This window comes from Anguilla anguilla, chromosome 8 (assembly GCF_013347855.1).
Source record: "Anguilla anguilla isolate fAngAng1 chromosome 8, fAngAng1.pri, whole genome shotgun sequence".
Classification (NCBI taxonomy): Eukaryota; Metazoa; Chordata; class Actinopteri; order Anguilliformes; family Anguillidae; genus Anguilla; species Anguilla anguilla.
The window spans coordinates 8,196,289-8,223,098 of NC_049208.1; the positions used below are offsets into that span (position 1 = coordinate 8,196,289).

Sequence of the window (26,810 nt, forward strand, 5' to 3'; positions counted from 1 at the left end):
AAAGAGACACCATTGTGGAATTTCCTCTGTATGTCCTTAGTTCCTGTACGGTAGGTAAGTAATGTGAAGTTACTCTCATTACTCTGCAGCAGCTGCATTCTCTTGTCAAATAGGCAAGTGCGGGTCGGACGGTATAATTTCTGGGGCTGATTACGCCCACCCTGTAAAGAGGCCGGGGTTCGCGCCGTGTCACCTCGCTAACGAAGTCTGCGGTTAAAATCGAGACCACGGCGCAATCGCGAGACCTCGCGACACGTCAGGCTCGTCACGGAGCTCGTTCCTCCCCCTGTGTGCGAGTGTGTCACAAGCGCGCGTGGCTCTGGTTCCCTCGTCACTCCCGCCGAAAACGATCGCCATGACGACCGAATTAACGACTGAGCCGCCTGTCAGAAGGTGGCTCCGCAGCGGGATCAGATATGCGAGCCCAAAATCCCCAATTCCCCCCCCCCCAAAAAAAAACGGGTGGTCAGTCCCCCCCCCCCCTTTCTGAACTGTAATGCGGTTCACAGTCCACGGCCTGGCCGCCCACCAGTGCCCACCGGGGCTCAACATGGCCACACAGAGATGGCTGTCCCTCCCGCCCAGTGCCCGAGTCCCGTCAGGCGGGCGCCCACTTATTTTTAGATCGGATCTGGAGCGCGGAGACAGACCAGCGATCGTTCAATTAAGGGGACGCTCTCCGCGCCCCGCTTTCTCAACAAATGGGACATCGTCTGGGACGTCTGTTCTCACGAAAAAAAATGTCGATCGACCGCTCACCAGGGCAGGCAAACGCGTATCAGAGGATGAGCGTAGACAAGACGTCGCCGTAGACGTGATTCACTCCGCCACGGCGAGTCCACAAAGCGCCTTCGTTCCTCCTGGGCCTTCTTCAAAAAGACTCCGTTACCGTTACCGTTACCGTTGCCTTGCGATCAGCGTGTAATTCAAACCTGGGCTCGCTCACATTTTCGGCCAATCGGAATTGATCTCCGTACAAGGTTTTTTTTCACATTTTTTTTTTTTTTTAAATCGAGGTTTTATGGGCCGACCTTAAATCACCCGCAGTTTTTTTTTTAGAGCTTGTTTAATCCGTGTGAAATGCGAATGCTAATATATTGAGCGGTACTAATGCCGGGGGGTGTTCGGCAACTATAAAAAGACACGGTTTTGGGCGTTCGGGAACGGCCGTGCGCTTGCAAGTGGCCCGTGTCCAAATGTGACTCTCCTTTTTTCGTCTGAAGGTCTGTTCAGCATAGCTCTGCCGGAACAAGTCACTTTGTCACTTTAATGAAACCTCCAGGCCCGGAAAAAAAGAAGCTCTCTCTTCCGCGCATCCATTTTTTTTTTTGTCACATATTTCTGCGAGCTCTGACAGAGCAATCGCCCCCCTGCGTGTGACGAGCATCGTGCCACACGGCTACAATGGAGAGCTGCACTATTCACACGGAGAGAGAGAGAGGGGGGGGGAAAAATTGAAAATGGGAGACTAAGAATAAAGCCTGATTGACTGGCACCTTCAGGATTGTCAGAGCTGGAGGGGGGAGGGGGGGCGGGGGGGTGGGAGGGGGGGCTGGAAAGATACACAACAAAGGCGTTTTTAGAGCTGGCCCACCTTGGCCAACATTACCGCTCCACAGAAAAGAAAAGAGGAAAAATAAGCACCCAGCTGAAAGGATTTCAGATCGCCCCATTCAGGTGTCTGTGTAACCTCAAATCCTCAACATTTTCAAACCATACAAAATGGCCCCATTATGGGAGTGAATCTTTGACAGAGAGATTAAGGGCTGTGGGAGAAGCAAAATTGGGGATGACAGTGTTGGGGGGGTGGGTGGGTTGGGGGGGGGGAGGGGGTTGCTGGTGGGGACACACTGGTAGGGGAATGTCATTGTTGCTCAGTGCTTTTTTCATTGGCTTGAATTTTCCCTTATGAAACTAGAATATATTGTAAAACGCTGAAATAAATGCTACCTGTATATCACAGCACTTCATAATATATTGGGGAATGTACTAATTACTGTCATTTTAAGATATAGTAATACATTACACTCCTGTGAAATGTATTTATCATTATATTTTAGACATAGGTCCACATTTTTATAATATATTTCACTATTTGCCATTTCCATAAGGTATACTAAATTGAAATCTTTTCCCATTATTCTGTCTATCTGCAGTGGGCTTTGGTCTTAACTTGAAAACAGAAACAGATGCTTTTATAATGATTGTATTATAAATGCGATGTTAAGGACAAAGCAGATTTCGGTGAAGCTGAATCTGGTCTAGTCCAGAAGCGGGATGAGTCAGCACTCGCTGTGCCAATGATGAATGACTAAATTGAAATCTCTTTAATAATCTCCATCAGAGATAAATTTAGTGCACATGGATTGCGTGGATGCTAAGCGCACTGGTATTTGTAGAAACATAAAACAAACTGTCACATTTTTAAAAAATGTTCATTTTTGTGCTGTTCTGACTCTTTTTTTTAGTTTTAGCATTGATTTTAAAGCTGTTTTAACTGGCTCCTCTTTCTAATGGAAACAAAATGGTTTGTCTTGCAGAATCTGGGCCGTCGCTGTATTTATTTAAACATTGATCTTCAAAACATTGCTTATAAATGTTTGGTGAGCTCATTAGGAAATGAAAAAATGCATTCACGACGTTCTCACAACATTCAGTATACAAAACATCTCATCTTCCGACGGACATACCAGACTGTGTTTTCTGCGTAAATGGATTCAAGAAATCTGCTTTTGAGATATTGTTCAAAGAGGATGTGATGCTGTCACAATTTCCAGACTGCTTGTTAGAATATTGAAATATTTTATATTTAAAATGGAAAGTCAACTGCGCAGTTAACACTCCGGAAATCAGCACTCAGAAATCCGTGGCTTCAAAAGTTACACCTTACAGATGAGAAACTTCAATGTGAGGCAAATGTGCATGGCCTCTACTTGCATAGGAAAAGCATCTTTCCCAACAGACGGTTGCCATTCATGTTGATGCCAGTTTCTCTTGGGTAATACATTCACGTGTATACGTTTGAAAGGCAATTTTCAATTTGTACAGCAGTAAGACCCAGCGCACTCTCACTTCCTGTGAAGGCCTCTCCGTTTGATTTTGATCTCATAGATACCCATGGAAGCGGGGGAAAATTTAAGATCAGGCCATGCATCTTCCTCAAGGAGACAAGTGCATATGTACAGTATGACATGTGTGAGAATGTTTAGATTTAGACCAGACGCCCATGGTTTTAAGAAGAGGTGGGTTCTTTTATTTGAGAGTCTTTTTTCCCCGTTATCTTAGTTGGCTGCGATGCCGTGTCCTGAGACCATCATTGAGGGCCCAGAGACTGCGTCAGCAACCGATTGCACGGGCTGTCCTGGGGATGCAGGGGATTAGGTTTCCCAGAGAATTGTGGGTAATGAGTTATTACCAACAACCGCAAGCCAGAAAGGCGGGATTCTTTTTGTGTGCTTTTCCTTTTGAGGTAATCTGTCCATTTCTCTGTGGGACTCCAGATGTCATACCGATGGGAAAATATAGTGACCATCTCTCAACGGGCTCAGGACCCAGTTAACACGGTCCAAAGTCTAACAAGACCGGGTCAAAACCCAGTATATGGATGGACCGAACCGGCCGACCAATGGTGTAACTTCATCACTCAGTCACAGACATTCGCGTTTGTAGGGCTGGCTCCGCTGTCCGCGGTCCAGCCAAAAACACGAGCTGAACGGAGCTTATTCAAGTGAGATCCACACAGTTCTCCTCACGTCTGTTTTTTTTCTTCTTCTACACAATTAGTGTAGTGTATCTGGAAATAATGTAATAAGGTAAGGCTCACTTCATTGAATGCAGGCTAAATACAGGGGACGTTTCTGTACTACTATGAGTCCAGTCCCTCTTGGCTTGTGTGTTAAATGTGCTGGATCTTCAGTAAAATGGTCCGCATTTGGACCCACGTGTATGGAATCTGCGGAGAATTCCATTTCCTGATTAATTACATTCGTTGTCCGTGTGGATCTACTCTCGTACACAGCCATATGTTTGCCATTGTGCTGGCGCAAAAGGTGACGCAGCTTGTCATGTAAACAGGCGCTAGTGTGAAGTTTGGGAGAGTCAGTTGAGGTCAACTGCTTTTAAATTCAGCAAGTTCGGCAAATGAATTGAAATTAAATTCATTATTGGAACAAAAAAAGTCCTCACAGAACATAATGGCCATGTTTAAATGCATGAACTGAATTTCATTTAGCAAATTAATCTAAACTGAATTGAAATGAATCTGACCCCAAACTTGGTTTGGAGGCTGGTAGCCGAATGGTTGCTGGTGCAATTCCTGTGTGGAACAGCTACTGCAAATGCTCTCAAACCCTTTATTACATCCACAACTCTGTAAGTATGGGATATTCTCGCATCATTGTTTATGAACGTTTAACAACGCGGCTGAAATAAATATTAGTGACTGGTGCTGTTCGGCTTGAAAAGAGCTTAGAGCAACCAATCAGATGCTGGTCGTGGCTTGCTGGGAACCAATCGGATGCCGTCGGACAGCGCAGACCAGAGCAAACAGTCGTAGCGGTGCCTCTCCCAGCGCTGATGAATGGGCTCTTTGAAGGACACTCCCGCACGCGGGGGCTCGTAGGAGAGGATCCAGCCCGGTCTACTTGAAGGGGCTGTAGGAGCCGGATGAATAATGCATGCACTCTTCCGGGTCTCCGGGGTTAGTTTAGTTATGTCAACAGTTATTACGGACGACCGCGGCGTCCTCGGCGCGCGTCTTCATTAGCGGCGTAACGAGCGCCCTAACGAGCGCGGGAGCGCGAGCGATGCCGGCCCCGGGAGCCGCCGCCGCCGCTCGCTAGCTGGCTAATTGGCGCCTCGCGCGGGGACCGGCGGACGGCGGTTTCCGCTCATCCTCTGAGCGATCCCTCGGAGCCGCTCTCTGTACACTCCGCCACCACCGCCCACGGGGCGGAAGAGGAACCAATCAGATGCCGGTCATGGGTTGACGGAAACCAATCGGATGCTGCCTATGGGTGGACCGGAACCGATGAGATACCGCCCACGGGTGGAAGGGAACCAATCCGATGTCGGCCACAGGCGGCAGGGAACCAATCGGATGCTGCCTATGGGTGGAAGGGAACCAATCAGATGCCACCCACAAGTGGATGAAGTCAGTGCTGCTGTCATTTTTTGTCCTCCGGATGGTGGAAATGTTTTTTGTTTGGGGATTTATGGGGATCTCTTTATAAGGGTAATCTAAATAATCACAACGGTTCATGTGTTATGACACAAAAGAGTGCTGCCCCTTTAACCCCTTAAGGTGTGAGGTCAGAAATATGTACTTTGTAAAGGGTTAAGCTCTCATTCATAGTAGGGGTGTGAAATGGTTCATAGATGTTAAAAAATATTAATATGGACCCCATCCCTCCAACTGCCCTCCATCCCTTTCAAATACCAGCAGAAAATGGTTTTATTACTTGCAGCTTACAGCTTAAAAAACTAAAATAAAAAAAGCAATATTGTGTAAAATTTGGTCCAAAGTTTACCGAGTCTAGCTCACAAGCACAAGTAAATTCAAAGATAAGGTGAGCGCTCGATTTCAGCTGATTTAGAATCGGTGTCTTTCGATGTGAGCTGATGAATTAACGTGGAATATAAAAAGAACCGAGGACTGGTTAATAAATGATGAATTTGGAATCGAATGTAAAATCTGTGGAGTGACGTGAGAGCAATCGCTGAGAGAGAACGAAGCACAGCGAAGCGAATCCCCGCTTGAAAATAATCCATCCGTGTGTCTGCGTGCGTCTGTCGTTCCGTAGCTCTTTCCACCTCTTTACCGGTTCATCCATCCAGAGGAAGTCCTCCACTTAACGGCAGCCGCCTCACTTCCACTACTTCACCGGGTGCCTCGGTGGCGGGAAAAGCCTTTGAAGCTCCTCCCCTTAATTGGCACGGGTGCTTTTTTTTTTCACGGAGCTTTCGCCGAAACTTCAGGCGATCGTTTCGGGCGTCTGGAACCCATTTACATTTTCCCTTACCGTGCTGCCCCCCTCCCCCCCGTCCCCCTCCTCCTCCTCACCACCGCCTCAGCCGCCACCGCCACCGCCATCGCTGCTAAACGTACGCTTAATGAGGAACAGGGCACGCCCGCCCTCTTAACTCTGCCCCCGCTCTGCCAAGCAGTGCTATTTCCAGCCTGCTGAGTCCGTCAGAAACTATCCCCACCCCGCCCCCCCCCCCCCCCCCCCCCCCCCCACCCCACCCCACCCCACCCCCGCCTTTTTTTTCCCACCCCACATCAATGCCTCCGGAAATGGAATGAAGTAAAATGGAAGAGGTGGAGGAGAGGGGGAAAAAAAACGGACAGACAGGCACCGGACCCCCTCCCGCAGAAGCCGCTCTCAACGCGTGTTTGTTAGCGGGAAACCCGCCGCGCCGCCGCCCCCTTTTCATCTCTTCCCCGCGGCCGCTCGCCGTCCGCGCGGATCAGAGTCGTCGGGTTGGCGATCGCGCCGCCGTTTCTCCCGACGCCGCTTGGCACCCTTCGACAGCCTCCTGTTCGCAGGTGCGAGCGACATCACCGGACCCCTCGTCCCGATAATTAAGGACAATCGAGCTCCTGACAGAGAGACTCCTTCGATAAAAATCTGTCCAGCGTTTATTTATATATTTACGTATTTATTTATGTTGGTGGGGAATGATACATGCTGAGATCACAGGTTCTATATCTGGAAAACTGCTCTATCTTGATGAAGGGGAAGCAGATATCCGAGAACAGTGCCGCTTCCACACTGTAACGCGATCCCATTTGCATTTATATGCTGCTCTTATATGCGTAGATATCACCTCGAGGGGTAGTATACACCACAGGGAGAGAGAGAAAATAAAAATGGCACCGAGTAATCAATCCAATTTCAGTTTTTTAAAAAAAGCACGTGGCGTAAACAAACGTGTGGCGCGGCTCTCGTAAGAGAGGTTGAACCGTGCGGCCTGCTCGTATCCCAGATCTGGACACGGCTCTTAAACACCGGGGGCCGTGCTGCCTACGTGTGACGCATTCGCTTTGGAAAACGAAGGTTGCTCAGACGCCAGGCAACAGCCAAAAAAAAAAAAAAAACACGTCTGGGGCGAATATTATCCTCCGTCCGCGCAGCGAACGGAAAGGAAAAACAAAGTGCGGCCTGCATGTTGATTTTTTTATTTGTGTTTTTTTTTTTCCCCACCTCACCCGCCCGTGTGCGTCTCCTGAATGGGCCCCGTGTTTTGGAAGCGGAGGGGATGTTGTAGCAGGTGCGCAAAACGAACCCCTGGAGGTTCGAGATGAGAGGAGACGAGAGAGAGAGAGAGAGAGAGAGAGAGAGAGAGAGAGAGCGATAAACCAGTAATCAGTTTTTGCTTTAGATGAAAAAAAAGGTAATGGACTAACGTGGGGTCTGGAGATCGGAGGAGCTCGTTTCGTACTTTTTTGACGGCTGCCCGAGAATCTCCCGCTGTTCGTCCCGGAGAAGGATTACCCCCCCGCCGACTTATTGTAGTTCTTATCAAGCTACTGCATGCATTTGGCGGGGTGCATACCGACGCCTGAATCCCCCCCCCCCTTAACCGCAACCTCTACACCACAGGTTTAGTCAAATGCAAAAGAGAATCATCTAAAGCAGTGGTGTCAAACTCGTGCCATGGAGGGCCGTGTGTATGCAGGTTTTCATTCCAGCCTCAGATCTTGATTATATAATTAGTTAAATTATTTGCTGAATTAGGGATGCAGGTTTGTGCACAATGGTGACCCGACGTCTATGGTGACCCGCATTGTCTAAATAAAAATGTTCTTATATTCTGTGCTTCAATGCAGCTAAACGCATATGGCTGAATGAGTAATTGGACTCAATTAAGGCAGCATTAATTGGTTGGAATGAAAACCTGCATACACACGGCCCTCCATGGCACGAGTTTGACACCACTGATCTAAAGGTTTACTGTATGTGTCCTCCAATGCCCCATGCAAACGCACAACTCACATAACACAACGAAAGAACACTGTGTCTTCTGTTGGATGGAAAATTGTTTATGAATCAGCTCCCTGCCAGGCCGTTTACCTGGGGTGTACCTTTACGTGCCTGGCTGTCAACGCTGCTGATTTCTGGTGGCGTGTTGATTTTTTACTTACATTTTTTTCGAAATACATATTAAACTAGCTTCTGTGGTTACGCAGTGGCAGGAGCACACATTCTTCAACCTGAGGCAGGCGGGACATGGGGTAGGGTTGGGGGGGGGGGGGGGGGGGGGGGGGGGGCAGGTGGCCTAACCCACTTCCTGGATATTGAGCCTGACGCGTCGATTTGTCCGACAGCGCCTCCGTGTCGTCTCCGGGACTCGATTCGGGAGTTAACTAACCGAATCACGGACACGCACACGGAATTCCTCCTTCCCCCATTCTGCAGGTATCACACCTGTGTTGTTCCGTACGCTCTACTGTGACTCGGTGGTGGGCCACAAGGTCCATGTCCGTCAAGGCGGTCCACATCCGTTTCTGGCTTTCGGGCCAACTTCTGGCCTTAATGACTTAATCAGCTCCTAATCAACATTTACGCCGTCTGACATTTTAGCCGCATGTCTTGATGAGCACGGGAATGACAGCTGAAGACTGTTCTTGTGTCTGCGCGCGACACGTTTTTACTCTGATCTAATCTACGAGTGAACCAGCGTTGGTTTACACAGCTAATTAGCTCATTTAGCCGGGGTAATTATTGAAAATGAAAACCGGCGTACACACTGGCCCTCCAGGAGCAGCATTGCCCACCGCTGCTCTCACTGCTCTGTGGCAGATGTGCAAGGACAATTGAGATGGTATTATTATTATTATTATTATTATTATTATTATTATTATTATTATTATTATTATTAATTATGTATTGTCAAACTATTTGTTCAAAACATAATGACGATTCATGTTGACTCAGACAAAGATCTCAGAAACCCTGTGCCGGTTAGAAAATATTATATTTCAGGATGCTGTTTTCTTCAAGCATCTTATAAACCCAACGTGGTTATAAAAATAGACATGTAAAAGAAAAAAAAAAATGAACAAGAAATAACCAAGCTCTTCAAAGCATGGCATTTCACATGATCATACCACGATTGAATTAAAAGGCACCGATGTAGTGATTATACACATTCAAAGTATGGCCTGTATCAAGTTAGAGCACCCTCAAATTTGTGTTTTATACACAATAACAGATGGTTGGACCAGTTTCCTCAAATAAATTAATGGAGACGTCGCGTTGCTAAGGCACATTGTGGCACGATGTCGTCGCTACAGAGGGTTAGAAACTTTTTAATTGCGTCCATATAAAATTCCACTGCGGCTCTTGCATTATGCCCATGGGCATGCTAGTGCTGCGCGGGCAATTCATTAGAGACCGTAATCAGGACCTAATTAGGAAATGACATCAGTTTTTTGTTGGGATGGCGAGACTGGGGCCAAGCCCCCCCGCCCCGAAGCCAGAGCGACCGCACGACGGACCGCGAATCGGCGTCGCGAGGGAACGCCGGTCCTGCTGCTGCTCTCGGTACAAGGTTCGGTTTGCCGTGCCAGGGAAGAGTGCGCCGGCTGCTTTTATTGGTCCTTGTTAACGAACGAGCAGCCGGTCCGCTCCTCGTTAAGACTGGACGTGCATCTCCCGGTGTTGCACGGTGAACGGTGCGCTCGTTCTTCGTTCTACCCAGTTGCTCTGCTGCAGTGCATAATGGGCTGAGTACCGTAAATTGCCTATTTGCATGTACAGTACATGTGTGTGAGTATGTGTGTGTGTGTGCATGTGTGTGTATGTGAGTGTGTGTGTGTGCGTGTGTGTGTGTGTGTGAGTGTGTGTGGGTGCGTGTGTGTATGTGTGTGTATGTGAGTGTGTGTGTGTGTGCGTGTGTGTGCATGTGTGTGCGTGAGTATGTGTGTGTGTGTGTGCATGTGTGTGTATGTGAGTGTGTGTGGGTGCGTGTGTGTGCGCGTGTGTGTGTGTGTGTGTGTGTGCATGTATGTAAGTGAGTGTGTGTGGATTTAGTGAATTTTTTAAAATTGTATAGCTTGATAAGCATGGTTTGACAAAACTGTACTTTTATACAGAGAAAAGCCATTAATTAAAACCTCCTGACATGTCCAGATGTAAAATGTAATCTGCAACATCCATACACTGTAAAAAAATAAATATATGAAGTCTCTACTTATTAAAAGGGTCAGAGGATATTCTATTGGAGATGTGGCCCCAGCAGGTGTATTATTTTTAAATACTGCTAATGTCAAAAGAAAGACCTTGAAAAAATGGAAAAAGGAATAAAGCACAAAATTTTTTTCTCATTTATATGCTTTCCATTCGTTTGATGCCATCATGACCCGTGTTGTTGGAGCTGCATCGTTCACTATGAGAAGTACAAGCATTTGAGATAATAATATGAGTCAGATATTGCCCCATCGTGCTTGTTGAAATAACCAGATTTGAAGTCCGTGGCACAATGGGAGCGTTTCCTGAAATGTATGGCAAGGGAGAGGTTGGCACAGAGAAGCATAGTTTGGCTAATTTTCACTCTGCGTCAAGACTTACACAGATTCGTTTTTTAGCATTTTTTGGGGGAGTGGGTGCTGTTGGACGTTCGTTGTGTTATGCATTCAAACGACAAATCAACCAGCAGTAAACTGCTTCGGAGAAATTCAACTCGTCGCTAGACAAAACAAAGCACAAAAACATTATTGCCTGTCATTTCGGTGTCACCCCCCTCTGATGGTGCCACCCGTTGCGGTCCGCACCCCCCGCACCCCCCTAGTGACGCCTCTGTTTTGGATACATACTGAAGCAATGCAGGTTAAGTACCTTGCGCAGGGGCACAGCAATGCAGCGTCCCACCTGGGAATCGAACCAGTAACCTATGAGTTACAAACCCAGTTCCCTAACCGTTATACTACACTGCCGGAGATGTTCCCTGGAAGGTGGGGCAAGGGAGAGGGTGGTGCAGACAAGCGCAGAGTTCCATCTGACGGGCTCGCCTAATTTTCTCTCTGCATCGAGGGACACAGAAGCCGCTCTGCTGTTACTCGGTAACCGAGCGACACCACTGGCGTCGGCGACGTTGAGGCCGTCATGATACTGAAGACAGAGGGCTTCCTCCGTCACTCTTGAGTGGTGAACTTAAGAGAGTGATTCACTCCTCGAGCCCTCATTTCTAATGCAATGTTATCCTGTTATAACACTTTCAAGAAAAACAAGGTAATGCAAGCTTTCTGCTTTCACTCAGAAGCAGTGAAAAATCAGACCGTGGTAATATTCAATTTGGGCCATTGGTTGTACACTCAAGAACTTGGAATAAAACACACAAAAAAATTGATACATTTCGAAATGTGCTCTGGCTGTTTCTGAGAACGCACAAGACAGAAGAAGTTCAAGAAAAGAGTCACGCTGTACATTGTTGTCAGGCTGAAAGGTCCGTCCAATAAAAGAGACGCTTATTGCGATGCTCCCAGCGCGGGTAAATTGATGGCCAATGACGAGCCACATAACAGAACATTCTGATGAAAAGCAGAGGGGGGGGGCTCTTGTATTAAGGTGCAGGGCCTTGTGGTTACAAAGGAAGCGGACGAAACGGCGAATTAAAGAGACACAAAACAATCGATGTTAGTAATTTTTCAGCTTAATTGATCTGCCGAATTTGCCCAGGGAACGCACGTCTATAACGACATTCCTAATTTGTTTCATTTATGAATAGGCAGCGCAAGCCGCATTATTACCTGACTGTTTCCCGAGGGGGGGGGGCCTCACGGGGAAGTCATTTTCTTCCCTGCGTTCGCCTATCTTATTCAAACACGTGACACCGTTTGCCTCAGAGAACGCAGAGAGGGGCTTTGTTGTTATCAGTCTTAGGCACCCCTGGTTGTTTTTAATGTACATTCATGTAGGATTCATGAGGAGTGTAGCGAAATTGCTCAACATTTTTGATGCCTTTTGGGCAAAAAAATGAAACAAAATACAAAAATCAACTTCACGGTAGGGTCTAATTTTTCACTCGGCTAGACTTTTTTTTGTCAGTACTCGCGGCAATTATCAGTTCTTAGAATAGACTCAAATGTCTATTGCTCTTTTATAATTGGCTTTTTTCTGTTGTCTTCCTCTGTTCATCCTACTGGTATATCAGTTTGCCTTAGTCCCTTTCCTGACACACTGTTCGCACCCCCCACCACCATCTGAGCATATGGTCACACGTACAATATGTGTGGTAGCGTGTGATACAGAACTGCTACCTGAGGACAGGTGTCTTAACCCCCCTCCCCCCCCCCCTCGGTGGACAGGGGAGAGACAGAATAAAGTGACACAGCCCAGGGGCCACTCACAGCACCAAGGGCACTGTTTGACGGACAGCTGGATGGTGAGAATGCCTGCAGGCCAGGTAATTGATGCCTGGACACAGGAGCGGTGGATGAAGGTGTGTGTGTGAGTGGGTGGGTGTGGGGGGGTGGGGGGGGGGTGGGGGGGGGTCCTGTGTAGTCCCCAGTGCCAGCCAACCAGAACCTCTCTCTGTATCACTTTCTATATCTCTCTCTCTTTCTCATTTTCTCTCGCTGTCTCCATGCCTCCCTCTCTCTCTCTCCCTTTCTCACTTTCTCTCTCGCTCTCTGTCCCTCTCTCTCTGTCCCTTCCTCACTTTCTCTCTCTTTCTCTCTCCCTTTCTCACTTTCTCTCTCTTGCTCTCTCCCTCCTTCCCCCTCTCTCTCTCTCTCTCCTGCCCATCTCTCTCTCTCCGTCTTTTTCTCTCTATCTCTCTCTCTCTCCCTGGTAAATGAATAAGGCCGGAGAAAGAATCAGGCACGTTGAGAGGACAGCTATTTGGAGGACGGGGGGTTTGGCTCCTAGGCCCCGAGGGAGAAGAGTTAGTGAATAAAATCAGGGCACAGAGGACGGAGAGCTGGAGCGCGCTGGCATCCGTGCATGCGTTTGCATACATTGCTCTTCCCCCTCGCAGGGTGACACTGCAGGGGGAAGGAAAACCCCAGGAACAGTGTTCAGTTGGCCTCAACCACCGCAATCTGCAAGGTCACTCATTTGGCGGGCGATCAGTAATTTCCATATATTTCTGTACTTAAATGGCGTTTAATTTCAAGCATCAATTACTGTGCAGATGCAGTGAGGATTTTTTTATTTTCATTTTAGCATTTTTTTTATAGTCCTTTAAAAGATTCCGTTCTACTCGGCGCGCCCTTTCGCTGTGGACGCGAACGCGTCGGCCGTCGACCGTTCTCCGATCGGCCGGGCCGTTTTAGCGTCCCGAAGATTGTTCGGAAGCCACCACGCTCACGAGGAACGGCCTCCGCGTTCAGGCATTCGGCGCACGCTCTGAGAGCGGGTCACGGTGTCAGAGGCACAGATCGAAGCGCCGCTCGCGCCAGATAACTACTGCCCCGCATTCCAACTGGCTCAGATGGAACTGATATGAACCCCGGGCTATCCTACATATTTGTTTGCCGTACCTCCCCCCCCCCCCTCCCCTCTTCCCCCCCGTTTTTCCTCCCGTGCCTGTCCTTATTTGTAAGCAGATGGGAGAGATGTGTCCCCCCCCTGATTAGAAAACCTGACTCAGATGGAACTGATATGAACCCCAGGCTATCCTACATATTATTTGCCGAACCCCCCCCCCCCCTCCTCCCCCCGGCTCCCCCCCTCTTTTCCCTCCCGTCCCTGTCCTTATTTGTAAGCATACGGGAGAGATGTGTGTCCCCCCGTCCCCCCCCCCCCTCGATGAGAAACCCGATACACGGATCCCGTCCGTCCTCTGGGGGACCGCGGACGATGAAAGGGAGAGAGGTGGAGGCTTCGCGCGCTGTTTGGCGTCTCGACGGTAAAACCCGGTCCCCGCGCCCCGGCACCTTACCCCTCTGCATCGCTAAAGAGAGGAGAGCGGGCCCGGGAGCCTGTCTGCCAGACAAACCAGACAAAAGCGCCTTTCTTCTAGCCCGCGATCGATCCGAAACGCTGACACCTTCATTAGAAGATCGCGCCGTACATTTAAATAGCCGAAGCCCATCTTTTTTTTTTTTTCTTTTTTACGGAGAAGGAATCTTGAGCTCTAAACTATTACAAGGGTATGGTAGCCTCACCATCTCAACCCAAAAGATGTGACCCCTATAGTACGGACCCAAACTGGTCCTCGCTGTGGGACATCAGTTTAATCCTCATGTGTAACTTGTCTAAATAATTGTGTATGTGCTCCAAAGCTGAATCTATATAAAAAATAATAATGAAAAACTATATAAAGCGATTTTATTACAACAGTGCCATTAAAATTTTTTTAGTACTACAATAGTACTACACTTAGCTCAAACAGACATTTTGTGGCTACTAAAAGCTTAATTGATGGTATAATATTAATTATACATCGCCTTGTATGTTTACAGAATGAGCCAGCGGACCATAAAACCACTAAGAATTGTTTGTATGAATCGTAATCTGTGCAACATTCCTCACATGATTAACTGCATCCTGTGGTACACACTGTTTAAAATCTATTTATGTTTTATTTCAAGTTTAATTCAAGTCTAATTTAGTCTAAACTCATAGACTAAACTCGGATTGAATGGGACCACGGTCTGATTTTTTGTTTCTTTTGAGTGAGGACACGAAGCTTGCATTACCTTGTTTTTCTTTTTAAAGTGTTTTACAAAAATAACAGGAGAACATTGCATTAGAAATAAGGACTCGTGGAGTGAATCACTCTCTTAAGTTCACTACTCAAGAGTGACGGAGGAAGCCCTCTGTCTTCAGTATCACGATGGCCTCAACGTCGCCGACGCCACTGGTGTCGCTCGGTTACCAGGTAACAGCAGAGCGGCTTCTGTGTCCCTCGATGCAGAGAGAAAATTAGGCGAGCCCGTCAGATGGAACTCTGCGCTTGTCTGCACCACCCTCTCCCTTGCCCCACCTTCCAGGGAACATCTCCGGCAGCGTAGTATAACGGTTAGGGAAGTGGGTTTGTAACTCATACGTTACAGGTTCAAATCTCAGGTAAAACGCTGCTTTGTTGAACCCTTGAGCAAGGAGCTGAACCTGCATTGCTTCAGTATATATCCAGCTGTATAAATGGACGCTATGTAAAAAAAAAAATTGCATAGGATCCATTTATATGTAAAACAAAAAAAAAATAAGTCAGAGTTTTGTAAGTCACTCTGAATCAATCAATCAAATTTTATTTATGTAGCGCATTTCACAACAAGTGTCACAGAAAACCGTGGCCTAATCCCCCACAGGAGCAAGCCTAAAGCAACAGTGGCTAGGAAAATCTCCCTGTGCCAGATACCTCGGAAGGAACCAGGCTCAAGGGGGAAACCCATCCTCCTCTGGTCGGCTCAGAGTTTAGATTGGTGACCAACATGGTTAATCAGTCAGTGTTTACATTTATCAAATTGGCGGCAGCTAAATGACAGTCCTGAGGTAGCGGGTAAGAGCATCTGCTTACATTACACGTAATGCAGTCTCCCATTGTGCCAGTGTCTCCCTGACGCCCATAAACCATTTGGCCAGTGTTGCGTGGCTATATGCTAAACCCATTTCCCAGCCTAATGGGGGGTAAAAAAAGAAAAAAAAAATCACAGGTACATTCAAACTGTGCGTGTATGCTGAAGTGTGCTGACAGGCAGTTGTTCATTAGGGGTATCGAGCAACGCTGCACTACATCACATTACGTTTATTTGGCAGACGCTTTTTATCCACAGCGACGTACAATAAGTGCATGCCGAAGGTCGTTGGAACGACTACAAAACACAGTTCCGATAATTTACAATGCTCATTGTGTAACAGTTATCCATAGCCGTGAACACATTAAGTGCAGTTCACACAGAGACGCGTGCCAGCCTTGCTTTTAGCATGCTGGTGGAATTGGAGCCTTCACTTGGCTCCACGCAGTTTGTTGAACAAAAGGAAAGATTCTCATGAGACCAGACCGTGTAAGACTGAGAGGCTCATCTGAAACGAGAGAGAGTGTGTGTGTGTGTGTGTGTCTGTGTGGGAGAGAAAGAGAGAGACCCAGTAAGTAAGAGATAGAGAAAGATATAGAGGGTGCGAGGGAGAGAGGTTCTCAAAAAAATGCACACAGAATGGTATGGCGTGAAACAGAGACATTAAGTGTATGATGCTGCCCCGCAATGGCCCTTTAAGGGTCATGTGATGTAATTCCCTTTCCCTAGAGAGACATTGACCTCGATGTCAAGGTCGCGAAACCTGTTTTGTTATAAAAGCGCCGCTCGTAACGCACATGGAATAGGGGAGAAAAAAGAAAAAAAAAACAGCAAACGGATATGAGTAAAACCGCACGTTTCCCCTGGGGTTCCACAAATATTTTATTTTTCCACCATTTCACTTGGCGGCTCTACCGGGTTTCACATTTTTAGTCATCGTATTTTACAAGATTTTACCGTAGCACGCTAGCATACCGCGGTCTCTTCTTCGGTTAAGGTAGCGCGGCATACCTAACGGCCGTGTAATTAAAAGCGGATATTAAACTACAATGCCAGTTCGGTTGCATGTGCACGGTGATTAAGCTACAAGGCGGGGGCTTGAAGTTCCAGCTGCAGTTCGGCGAATTGGCGCGAGCGTCGATGTGGCGGGATTACAGTCCTTCTCGCTCATCTCTGGATGGCTGCTGGCGATGTGGCTCGATAGGGTGGATCCTGCAGTCCGTGCGGCGCCCGCTTTGGGGAATGCTCTTGGGAATACCAGTTGGGACCCTATTTGCATTTAGCTAAGGGGTGCAACTGTTGTCGATGACGGACACCCTGCATTACAAGTAGTGAGGTTTTAAACGCCGAGCAGAAACATTAATGTGTTCCACAGTTAACACAAAAAAAACAGCTTTAGCTGATGAAAAAATAGATGCATATTTTCTCTGTAACAGCTTACCTAACAATGGTTTATGGTGCCTCTTGTTACATTATGGTGTTAAGCGCTGATTTATTATCTCCGTGAAAGACAGCAAACAATTTAGACCTGAAGTATGAAGCAATATCATTTAAGCCTCGATTTTCCAGCCTGATTTCACGCACTTGGAACTGCTGCCACCAGTTTTTCCTTTCAAGGTGTATCCTCTAAAAACTCAGCTGCAGTGTTTCTGCTGAGCAGTTCAGTCAGTAATGATGCTTGCCGCAAAAATACGTGTAGCACTGCATCTTAGACTGTAGTTTTAAATGCCTAATTTAGGTCAGAGTTACTGATCAGGCATTTGCAGATTACCAGTTGTCATCACTGAGAGATGCAGCTCACCTCTTGATTGGTGCTAGCTCCCATGTAGTACAGTGTGGCTTGCAGCATTAAAGCAATGCTTTGTTGGCGAATATATCAGAGAGCTCCGTGTAGTTTAGCTGTGGCGCTCTGTTGCGGCAACAAGAGAAAATCTACAGCTGGCAATTCTGAAAGTGTCGGAAGAATCGGAAAAAGAACAGCAGTCAGAAGCAACAGACTGTACAAGGCCCCGAGAGGACTATTTGACATCAAATGGCATGAGACAGAACCTAGAAATGTAATGGAGTTCTGCTGCTGGTGAAACAGTCTTAAGGTGTTGGAGCTGGAGTGTTGGGTGCTCTGGGACATCACGGTTCACTCTCTAACAGTGGTGTATGGAGCTGTCATCCCTGCATGTTCTGTCCTGGTACTGCCTGTTTTCTATATATAAGTGAATGTAGAAATGAGTCAAAGTAACACAAATGCCATCCATCCAGTTTTCTCATCTGGCTTTTTTTGTGTGTCTTTTTTCTGTAAATTCCCTTCGGTTCATGATCAAATCTTTACTCTATCTTGTGTCCTGCGCGCAACATGCTGACTGTGCAGTAATAAATTAATAAAATGTTTCCATTCAAAAAGGAGCATCAGTTTGAGGCTGCTCCTTCATTCAGGCTGATGCAGTTTAAAGGAGTTTCCTGTCAGATAATTCTCCTGGTTATTATTTGATTACACACACATTTGAACTCTCTTTCTCACACCCTCCTCGCCTCTTTCTCACCTCTCTCTCTCTCTTTCTGCCTCCTGCCTTTCTCAAACTGTCTCTCTCTCTCTTGATTTCCCTTTCTCTCTCATCATCTCCTCCATGTGCCATTATTTCCCCTCTGTCTGTTTATTTCACTTTACTTTTCTCTCTCTCTCTCTCTCCTTTTTTCTCTCTGTCAAACTCTTCTCCCTCCTGCCTCTTTCTTTTTCTCTCTCTGCATCTGTCTTTAATTCAATTCAGTTCAATTTCAGTATGTTTTATTTGTATGAAATACATGTAGTGAATAGCTAAAGCATTATGAAAAAGAAAACAAACTTTCAAATAGAAGGGACAAAAAAAAACCTGTTGAAAGCATTTAGCTGTTAACTGTAATTATAATACTTGCAACTTTAACAGGAAACAGGTACCATTTACCTGTACAGTGGTTGTATTCTTGTTGGGTGGTTATTCATTGTTTCTCTCTCCCTCTCTCTCTGTCTCTCTCTCTTTCTCTCTTCCTCTCTCTCTGTCTGCCTGTCTGTCTGTCTCTCTCTCTCTCTCTCTCTCTCTCTCTCCCTCTCTCTCCGTCTCTCTCTCAAATTCAAAATGCTTTATTGGCGTGTCATATTTTGAAAACAACGTGCCGTCTCTTGTCTCTGCCGCAGTTGCACTCCGACGTGGACAAGGGGGAGGGCCGCGTGAAGTACGTCCTGTCCGGCGAGGGCGCCACCTCCATCTTCATCATCGACGAGAACACGGGCGATATCCACGCCACCAAGCGCCTGGACCGCGAGGAGCAGGCCTACTACACGCTGCGCGCCCAGGCCGTGGACCGGGCCTCCAACAGGCCCGTCGAACCCGAGTCCGAGTTCGTCATCAAGGTCCAGGACATCAACGACAACGAGCCCAAGTTCCTGGACGGGCCCTACACGGCCGGGGTGCCCGAGATGTCCCCCGTCGGTGAGTTCGGCCGCCATTTTGTTTTGGGTGAATGAGCGCGGGGGGGCAGGCGATAGTGCTGAAGATGGAGGTGTTACCAGTCATTATTAGTTCTGCTAACCTGGGTGGTGGTTTTGAACAGGTTATCATCTCAAAAAAAAAAAAAAAAAAACAGTGACCGTTTGATGTTATTACTCTCTTTTATCGATCTGTTACACTCTGTAGTTACTTGGTGCTTTAAAACTATTAATTTTGGCGAACTCGCGAGAGTAAATTGGAACCGGACAACAGGGAAGAACGGCAATGCAGTTAATGGTCAGCGGGGACAGCTGATGTCGCAAGTATGCACGCTATGCACATACAATGGGGTAAGCTCCACAAAATGACACAAAAGTGAAATATCCCTTTAACCAGGGTTGCTGAACCCTGTTCCTGAAGATCTAAACCTGTAGGTTTTCATTGGCACAACTGATTCTACAAATTAGCAGCTCAATGAGATCTCTGATAGCTGTTGGGTGAGATGTAATTTGTTAGGGTCGGTAATCTGCAGGACGGTAGCTGTCCAGAAACAGAGGTTTAAGCACATTCAGTTGTGCAGCATACATAATTACATTAGTAATAGTACAGTGCAAAAAAAAAAACACTTTTTATTTGTGGAATAATATACTTTTAGGGCAAAGCATGGGCACAGTTTTCTCCCCAGTTTGTAATTTCCAATGGTGAAATTGAAATTCCTCGCTGTATCTCCCACTACAATACACATAAAGCTAAGCTGTGCGCTTGCGTTTCTACAGTGTTACCAGGGTCTGTTTTCTATACTACAGGAGAGCTAGCGCTGAAGAGAAGAGCAGAGAGGCATACTTTTCACTGACAGCAATTGGAGGTTTAGAAGTAGCTTTAACCCAAGGGAACCCTGGCCCACCTCATACCCCTGGGAGGGTTAAGGAAAGGACATAGCCGAGGTTTGAACCTGCAACCAACCTATGGCTTTAGGGAGCACTGAACCACTCGTGAGACCGTAACAGAAACCGAAACGAAAAGACCAAAGCAATTTCCTCAATTTCTCGACGTCACCGTAGCGGGACGGCTGAACGTTTAGACAATCGCCCTTGCGCTCTGAGCGCCAACAGAGCTCGATTATTGTATCCCCAACAGAGTGGCAAATGCCTTTTCACCGTAAGACAAAAACAAACAAAAAAAACCCCGGTTTTATTGAAAAACAGTAGTTAAGAAGGAGAGAACAGACGCTAAAGGACTAGCCCCGAAAACAAAAGGGAACGGCAGGGCTGTGCGCTCAGATAGGACGGTTTAAACCCGACAGGAACGAGGGAGGTGACTCTTCCAGAGGTATCGGTGATGGAAAAAAGGCGCTAAGCTCACCCTGCCGCAACACCCGCAGCCAATGCTGTCTGAATGGAGGGGGGAAAGGGGGGGGGGGGGGGGGGGGGGAGGGGGGGGGATTAAGCGCTCATTTAAAATTTATGTGACTCCCTGCCAAACGGCGGAACAGCGTGCACCGCCAGCCAAAAAAAAAAAAAAGGTGCACGAAAGTTTTCGGATCAGAGGACAAAGTGACATTAAAAGTCACTGTAAATTATACTTAAGGAGTTTTAAAGACAGACCCAAGGCGGGCCAAATAGACCGGTGAACTTTATTCTTTCTGTTTGTTTGCCGGTGGGAAGGGGGGGGGGGGGGGGGTGGGGGCAGAGGGAAAATGGCGGAGAATGGTAAACAAGGTGCAGGCGACAGTCTTTTTTTGGAGTTTGAATGGAATGGCGATATCGGCGTGTGACAGTCTGGTCTTCACCCGTGGGAATTCTCACTGGCAGATCCAATAAGGATTACAGCCCCCCCCCCCCCCCCAGTTACGTATGTGGCCCACACGCATCTGAGAGGATTGGGTTAAAGGATAATGGCTTTGTCCCGCACGGAGGCTGCAGGACAAACTGTCCAAACCACTCTTTTTTTGTTTTTTAAGGACAGTCAACCCCAGCCTTCTCAGGAAGATTTCTATTGAGGGCCTTTTAAACGTAGACTCAGTGTCATTCCAGCCGTTGCCGTTGACAACTTGACAAAAGTTGGCAGTGACATTTTTTGGCGAATGAAATACACGCATGCTCTTACGTACGTAACCTCCTGTCAGTGTGGTGTGTGCCACAACATGCCATTAAACACATTAATGAGCGAGCAGATGAACAGACGATTGCCTTAAACTACACAGTCCGGTTCTGCACACGTGAAGATTACTTGTAGCCCGAGGCTGAAAGAGCTGTTTGCTTCATGGAGATGGTGCGCGTAATAGAAACGTCGATATCCGCCGAGGGTCCTCTTAACGTTGTTTGCTTTCCGACTGCGTTTCATGGCTTGGGTGTAGGCTAACCGCATTCGCGGGAGAGGAATACTTTCGGCTCTGCGAATATACTTCGTTTCTGTTCTATACCGAATTATCCGGGCGCTCAAAAAACTTATGCGTTTGGAGGTCATCTGTGCTTCTTCATTCTGTCGTTTGGTATGTGGGTGAGCTGGCAGATTTTGTCCACGGTGTTGTTAGAATAGAATAGAATAGAATAGAATAGAATAGAATATCCTTACATTTATATAGCACTTTTCCGAACGCTCAAAGTGCTTTACAGTGAAGGGGAACTGATCAATAGAACACCGAAGCTCTTTCATTCATGAATGAATGAATGAATAATTGCATTTATACGGCACTTTTCCAAATGCTCAAAGTGCTTTGCAGTGATGAGTGGGAACACCTCACCCACCACCAACATGTAGCACCCACCTGGGTGATGCACGGCAGCCACTTTTCCAAATGCTCAAAGTGCTTTACAGTGATGAGTGGGAACACCTCACCCACCACCAATGTGTAGCACCCACCTGGGTGATGCACGGCAGCCATTTTGCGCCATTGTTTTGTATCAGCAGCGCTTTTTAGAATATAAAACAAGTTAGTCCCACAGTTAGCTATTCAATATAAGTTCAGTTTGGAGCATTGTGAAGCTTTTTTCATGGGTATGGGGCTATTAAATTTTGCTGATTTTAACCCTGTATGCAGACTTGTGTTTAATGCGCAAACCTTCTGTCATACCTTCTGTATTTTGATTTTTACTGCAACAGGTGAGTAAATAAATCATCCGTTCTCTGTAATTATCTGCGTAAAGCAATTTGCGGTGCCATAAACTACAACGAAGTGTGCAACTCTTATCCTCGATTAATGTTTTATAGACATGTTTTAAATCATTAGCAGCCGAAGACCTCGGTGGAGTGATAAATGGCTTCAATTAAGAGAAAACGTTGAGTTTAATTGGGGCAATTAAGAGCGGAGCTTGGATGTAACTGTGAGGCCTCCTGGCCCAAAGGCTTCTTCTGATGGCAGTGTATTCTCCACGTTGGTCGTGAGTTATGCGAAACAAGACGGAGAATCTGTATCTGGAGTTCGGTGAAAGCCGTGCCAGCCTACCAAAGCTGTTAGCCCAATCCTCAGTCATCACAGGTACACCACCTCGGTTCACAATGTTCCGTCCGCTAAAACGACTTCACAGAGATCAATAGCGGTCTGACAAAGGCGCGACGTGGCTTGGCACAGAGTGAGATCCGTATCTGACGGCGTACGGTACGGTGTCTCGACCTGCTGTTGCTATGGTGCCACGTTACGGACCACATCCCGCCGCGTACACCCTTACAGTACCGTAACGCCAACCACTGCTCATGCTCAGTGCGTCCGCGTGCGCTATTAACAAATACAAACGCGTGAACAAGACGGGCCGCGCTAAGCGGACGCCGTGTCCGGCTAAAGCTGCCGCCCCTCGGTGCTGCGATGTGCCCCTGGATCTGAAATGGACACCTGACCGAGATTTTGATGAATAACACGTCAATGCGCGTAGCATCATCCAGGCATAGAGGGATGCATTCAGCAGAGCAGGGCTGGGCGATATACCGCAACGGTAGTTATCGAATGCAATAACGGTCTCTGCCGCCATATGGTGTGTTACCTCCCCCCCCCCCCCCTCTCTTTTTCTCTTTAATTATACCCGATGCGGTGTAATTAAAGTGTAGTAAACAACCACAGCTTCAGAGGCTGCATGAGAAAACAAAAACGAAACGTCTTTTATCTACTGGGTGTCAATCAGCAGCAAGGTCACGCGGCTTCCGTGTGGTCACGTGATGTATTTTTTTGTCTATCACATGAAAGCAGCGAGCTCTGGCTGCTGATTGGCTGTCTCGGTCACCCAATAGATGACGGTAGTGATGTGAAGCGTGTCACGTGGCCTCTGAAGCGTTGGTGGTTTTTACTACCGCATCAGGAATAATCAAAGAGAAAACGATGAAAAGAATCAAGCGGTATAATCGCTCTGTGTATCGCCCAGCATCACAGCAGGGGGTTCATGCCTCATCGTAGAGTAGGAGCGCCGACCCCCCTGCCACCGACCCCCCCTGACCCCCCCCCCCCCCCCCCCCTCCCAATAGCAGGGGTATTTGGAGGCTTCCTGAGCCAACTGTGTAAGAATCTACAGAATCCTCCAGTGCTATACTGGCGGCGGCTGGTGAACAACCCATGTTCAGCAGTTGTCTACGACCATGAAATGCACTTTGTTGTACGTCGCTTTGGATAAAAGCGTCTGCCAAATGAATGTAATGTAATGTAAAGAGGGCGAGAAGATGAAGAGCTGACTGCTCGTGATCTCTGCTCTAAGTGGACAGGGGGATGCGGCAGTCACGTGACCTGCAAACGCTGAACATTCCCCAAACTTAAAGAGAAGTAAATGAAGGGCAAACAGGTTGTTTTAAAAAAAAATTAAAAAAAATAAAATAAAAAGTCAGTTTAACAGGCTTGCGTCACAGACGCGGGGTGACTGCCGGAGGCGCGGGCTTTATCTTCCCTTTGAAACGTTTCTCCGTGGCCTCGGCTTCGCACAGTCCCAGAGTTCAAGGCGCCCACCGGTTGCCCGTTATGCCTGTAATTAAGCGGCGCAACTCCGTTTTTGGCGACCTTCAAAAATGTAGGGGGGGTCGCGCTGTGCAAATGCCACAGCTATTGAATTCCTATCGCGACGTGCCTTCACAAAGATGTGACAGACTGTCCGCAATTATTCTTTTATTCAATACACCTAGTAAAATCCTCAGTTAATATATATATATATATATATATATATATCTTTGGGAACCACGTCTCAGGCTGTCGCACAGACTGGCAAGGTCCCCAGGACTTTTAATATTGTTCTGTTACTGAAAGCGGAATTCTAATCTCCGCTTTCCACGAGCGCCAAAATCCGCGGAGGCTAATGAAAAAAAAAAAAAAATGGCGGCTGCGAGGGCCCGCCGGCTCTAACAGGGGGCCTTTTACCGCCAAAGTCGAAGCGTGACCTCATCGCGCGGCGCCGTGGCGGTGGCGGCGGCTTTCCTTCACGCGGAGCTCGGGAGTGCCGTCGCGCCCGTTTTAACGGAAATACTTTTTTTAAAAAAATTTTTTAAAACCCCCAGAAATGCTTTATGCGATCACTGTGGATGGCGGGCGGGTACATTCGTCATTCGCGCGGAGGAGGAGGAGAACATACGCGCCCGCGCTTGTAGGTTTTAAAAAAAATTTTAACGGCCGTGGGCACTGAACCGCACCTCTAGCCGTAACCCGGGTAACTGGACTGCGAAGCCGTTTCCTGGTGCGAGGCGGTGGGTGCCAGGGTGGGTGCCGGGGTGGGTGCCGGGGTGGGTGCCAGGAAGGCTTAATCGCCTGAAAGTAAAGGGGGGGCGCGAGTGCTGATCGCGTCCAGCCCAGCGGCGCCAGTCATCAGCGGCGTAGCCAGGCATTCTGGAACCCCGGGCAGAATATTGCTGTGGGCCGCCCTTTTTTAATTAAACAAGATGTGCCCCCACACACCCCAGGCTGTGGGCCCCTAAGAATTGAAGAATCGTCACCACCTTTCCCCCCCCCACTAGCGACGGCCCTGCCAGTCATGGCCCTGTATAGCCTCTGTTCAGCCAACAAGAAGCCTCTGTTCTTCTTTTTCATACATAATAATATTATTATTAATAATAATAATAATAATAATAATAATAATAATAATAACCATCATCGTAATCATCATCATCATCATCATCATCCTCATAATAATCATCATCATCATCATTATCATGAACATCATCATCATTATCACCCTCATCATCATCATAATCATCATCACTATCATCACCATCGTCATCATCATCACCCTCAGCATCACCATAATCATCATCATCTTCTTCATAATCATAATAAAAACTTAAGAAGATTTGGGTTTTTGCGTTATAAAGCACTGTGCCTCCCTGAACTCTGGTAGTGCATTGTGGTAGTGCATCGCCGCCTGTGTCCTTGAGTGCCCCAGCCTGGTATGTCCAGCAGCACAATTCATAGGCAGTCATCAGGGACTTTCAATACCTGAAAAAAGCCTTTTGTAGCAGAGCTTGGGAGCTGAGATTTGAGTACAAAAGAGGTACTGAAAGAATGTGTTTGAATCACATTTTTATATCTTTTTTTATCGATTCGGAGCTTTAAATAAAACAAAATTGAACGTTTAAAAAAACTAAATAAACCATTTCAAATGAGTCCCCAAGGAAAGTGTTTAGTTTGGCAAATCACAAATCAGTTTTCTCAATGGCTGTCGTGAGCCATTTTTAACATTTCTTCAGAGCGGTTAGATGTTTGTTTCCTCATATTCTCTGTTTAGAATACTGACACAAATGTTACATTTGCATGCATATGCATTAAGTAATCATCAAAACAAATTTGTGTATAATATTAGTATAGTAAACCAAACAAGTGGTGTCTAATTGCATAAATAGCATGACTATCCAGTCAATGGCTGAGTTGCTTATCACACGCCAGCCAAAAGACTAATATTTGTAACTGAAATAACTGAAATGCCTTCCTGTGAAAAAAATAAGATTTGATTGTGCATTTAAAATGGATGCGGAACTGCAATTGAATGTGCAGAATTAGCAAATGTAAGCACATGTATGACTTCTTTGACTTTTTTTGCCACTGAAAAGACTCAATTTAAGGGTAGAAGAGCACATTTACTTTTTAGATAAACAATAATTTTCTCTGAATTATACATCCCCTGAATAATGAATTGCAAAAAAATTGTATTTAAATCTGTGAGTGATAGTACTCAAACAAAAAAAACACTTCTTGAAATACTTCCAAGGAAAAGCAAATGCACAATAACAGTTTTAAATGCTAATGTTTTCGGTTGAAAATCGTGCAAAATGAACCTGGATATTATGCACTTCCTGGCCGGAGCAGAGAAGTCCAAACGTGAACTCTGATCTACTGAGACCTTTAGCATCTGCAAAAACCTTTTAGCACACTCAAAGCTAATAGCGCCAGTGACGGGTGATAAACAAATTCCATGCGCAAAACAAACTCCGTGAGGAGTTTTTGCAGATTTTTTTTTTTGCAGGTTTTTGCAGATGCTGAAGGTCTTAAAGTAAATCAGGCCCTAATTGATGACGGGTTCAATTTCCTGTTAGGACACTGCCGTTAGCAAGGCACTTGTCCTGCATTGCTTCAGTATATATCCAGCTGTATAAGTGGATGTAAAAGTTATGTAAGTCTGGATAAGCGTGTCTGCTAAAATTCCTATGATATACAATGCAGTGACTTCGCTTTGATCTTGTCACAGATTTTGCATAAATCTCAGGCCTAAAATGTGCCATTGTGCTGTAATGGTGATCCCGAGCATTCATTTTATTTTACAGGGACCTCAGTGGTTCAGGTGGCGGCGACTGACGCAGATGACCCCACGTATGGAAACAGCGCCAGGGTGGTCTACAGTATTTTGGAGGGACAGCCCTACTTCTCCGTCGAACCAAAGACAGGTAAGGATGCATTGAATGCCCTGTCCCAAAGAATGCAAAGTCTCTGT

General features: G+C 46.8%; 1 protein-coding gene across 3 annotated transcripts in view; it reads left to right on the forward strand.

Annotated features, from left to right (window-relative positions):
- The window catches only part of cdh7a (cadherin 7a), a 103,610-nt gene that overhangs the window by 29,151 nt on the left and 47,649 nt on the right, over window positions 1–26,810 (forward strand). For all 3 annotated transcript variants that reach the window (XM_035430031.1, XM_035430032.1, XM_035430033.1), the window contains exons 3-4: window positions 18,633–18,927; window positions 26,644–26,763. In XM_035430031.1, the coding sequence (XP_035285922.1) occupies window positions 18,633–18,927; window positions 26,644–26,763 (415 nt within the window). The remainder of the gene's footprint in view (window positions 1–18,632; window positions 18,928–26,643; window positions 26,764–26,810) is intronic.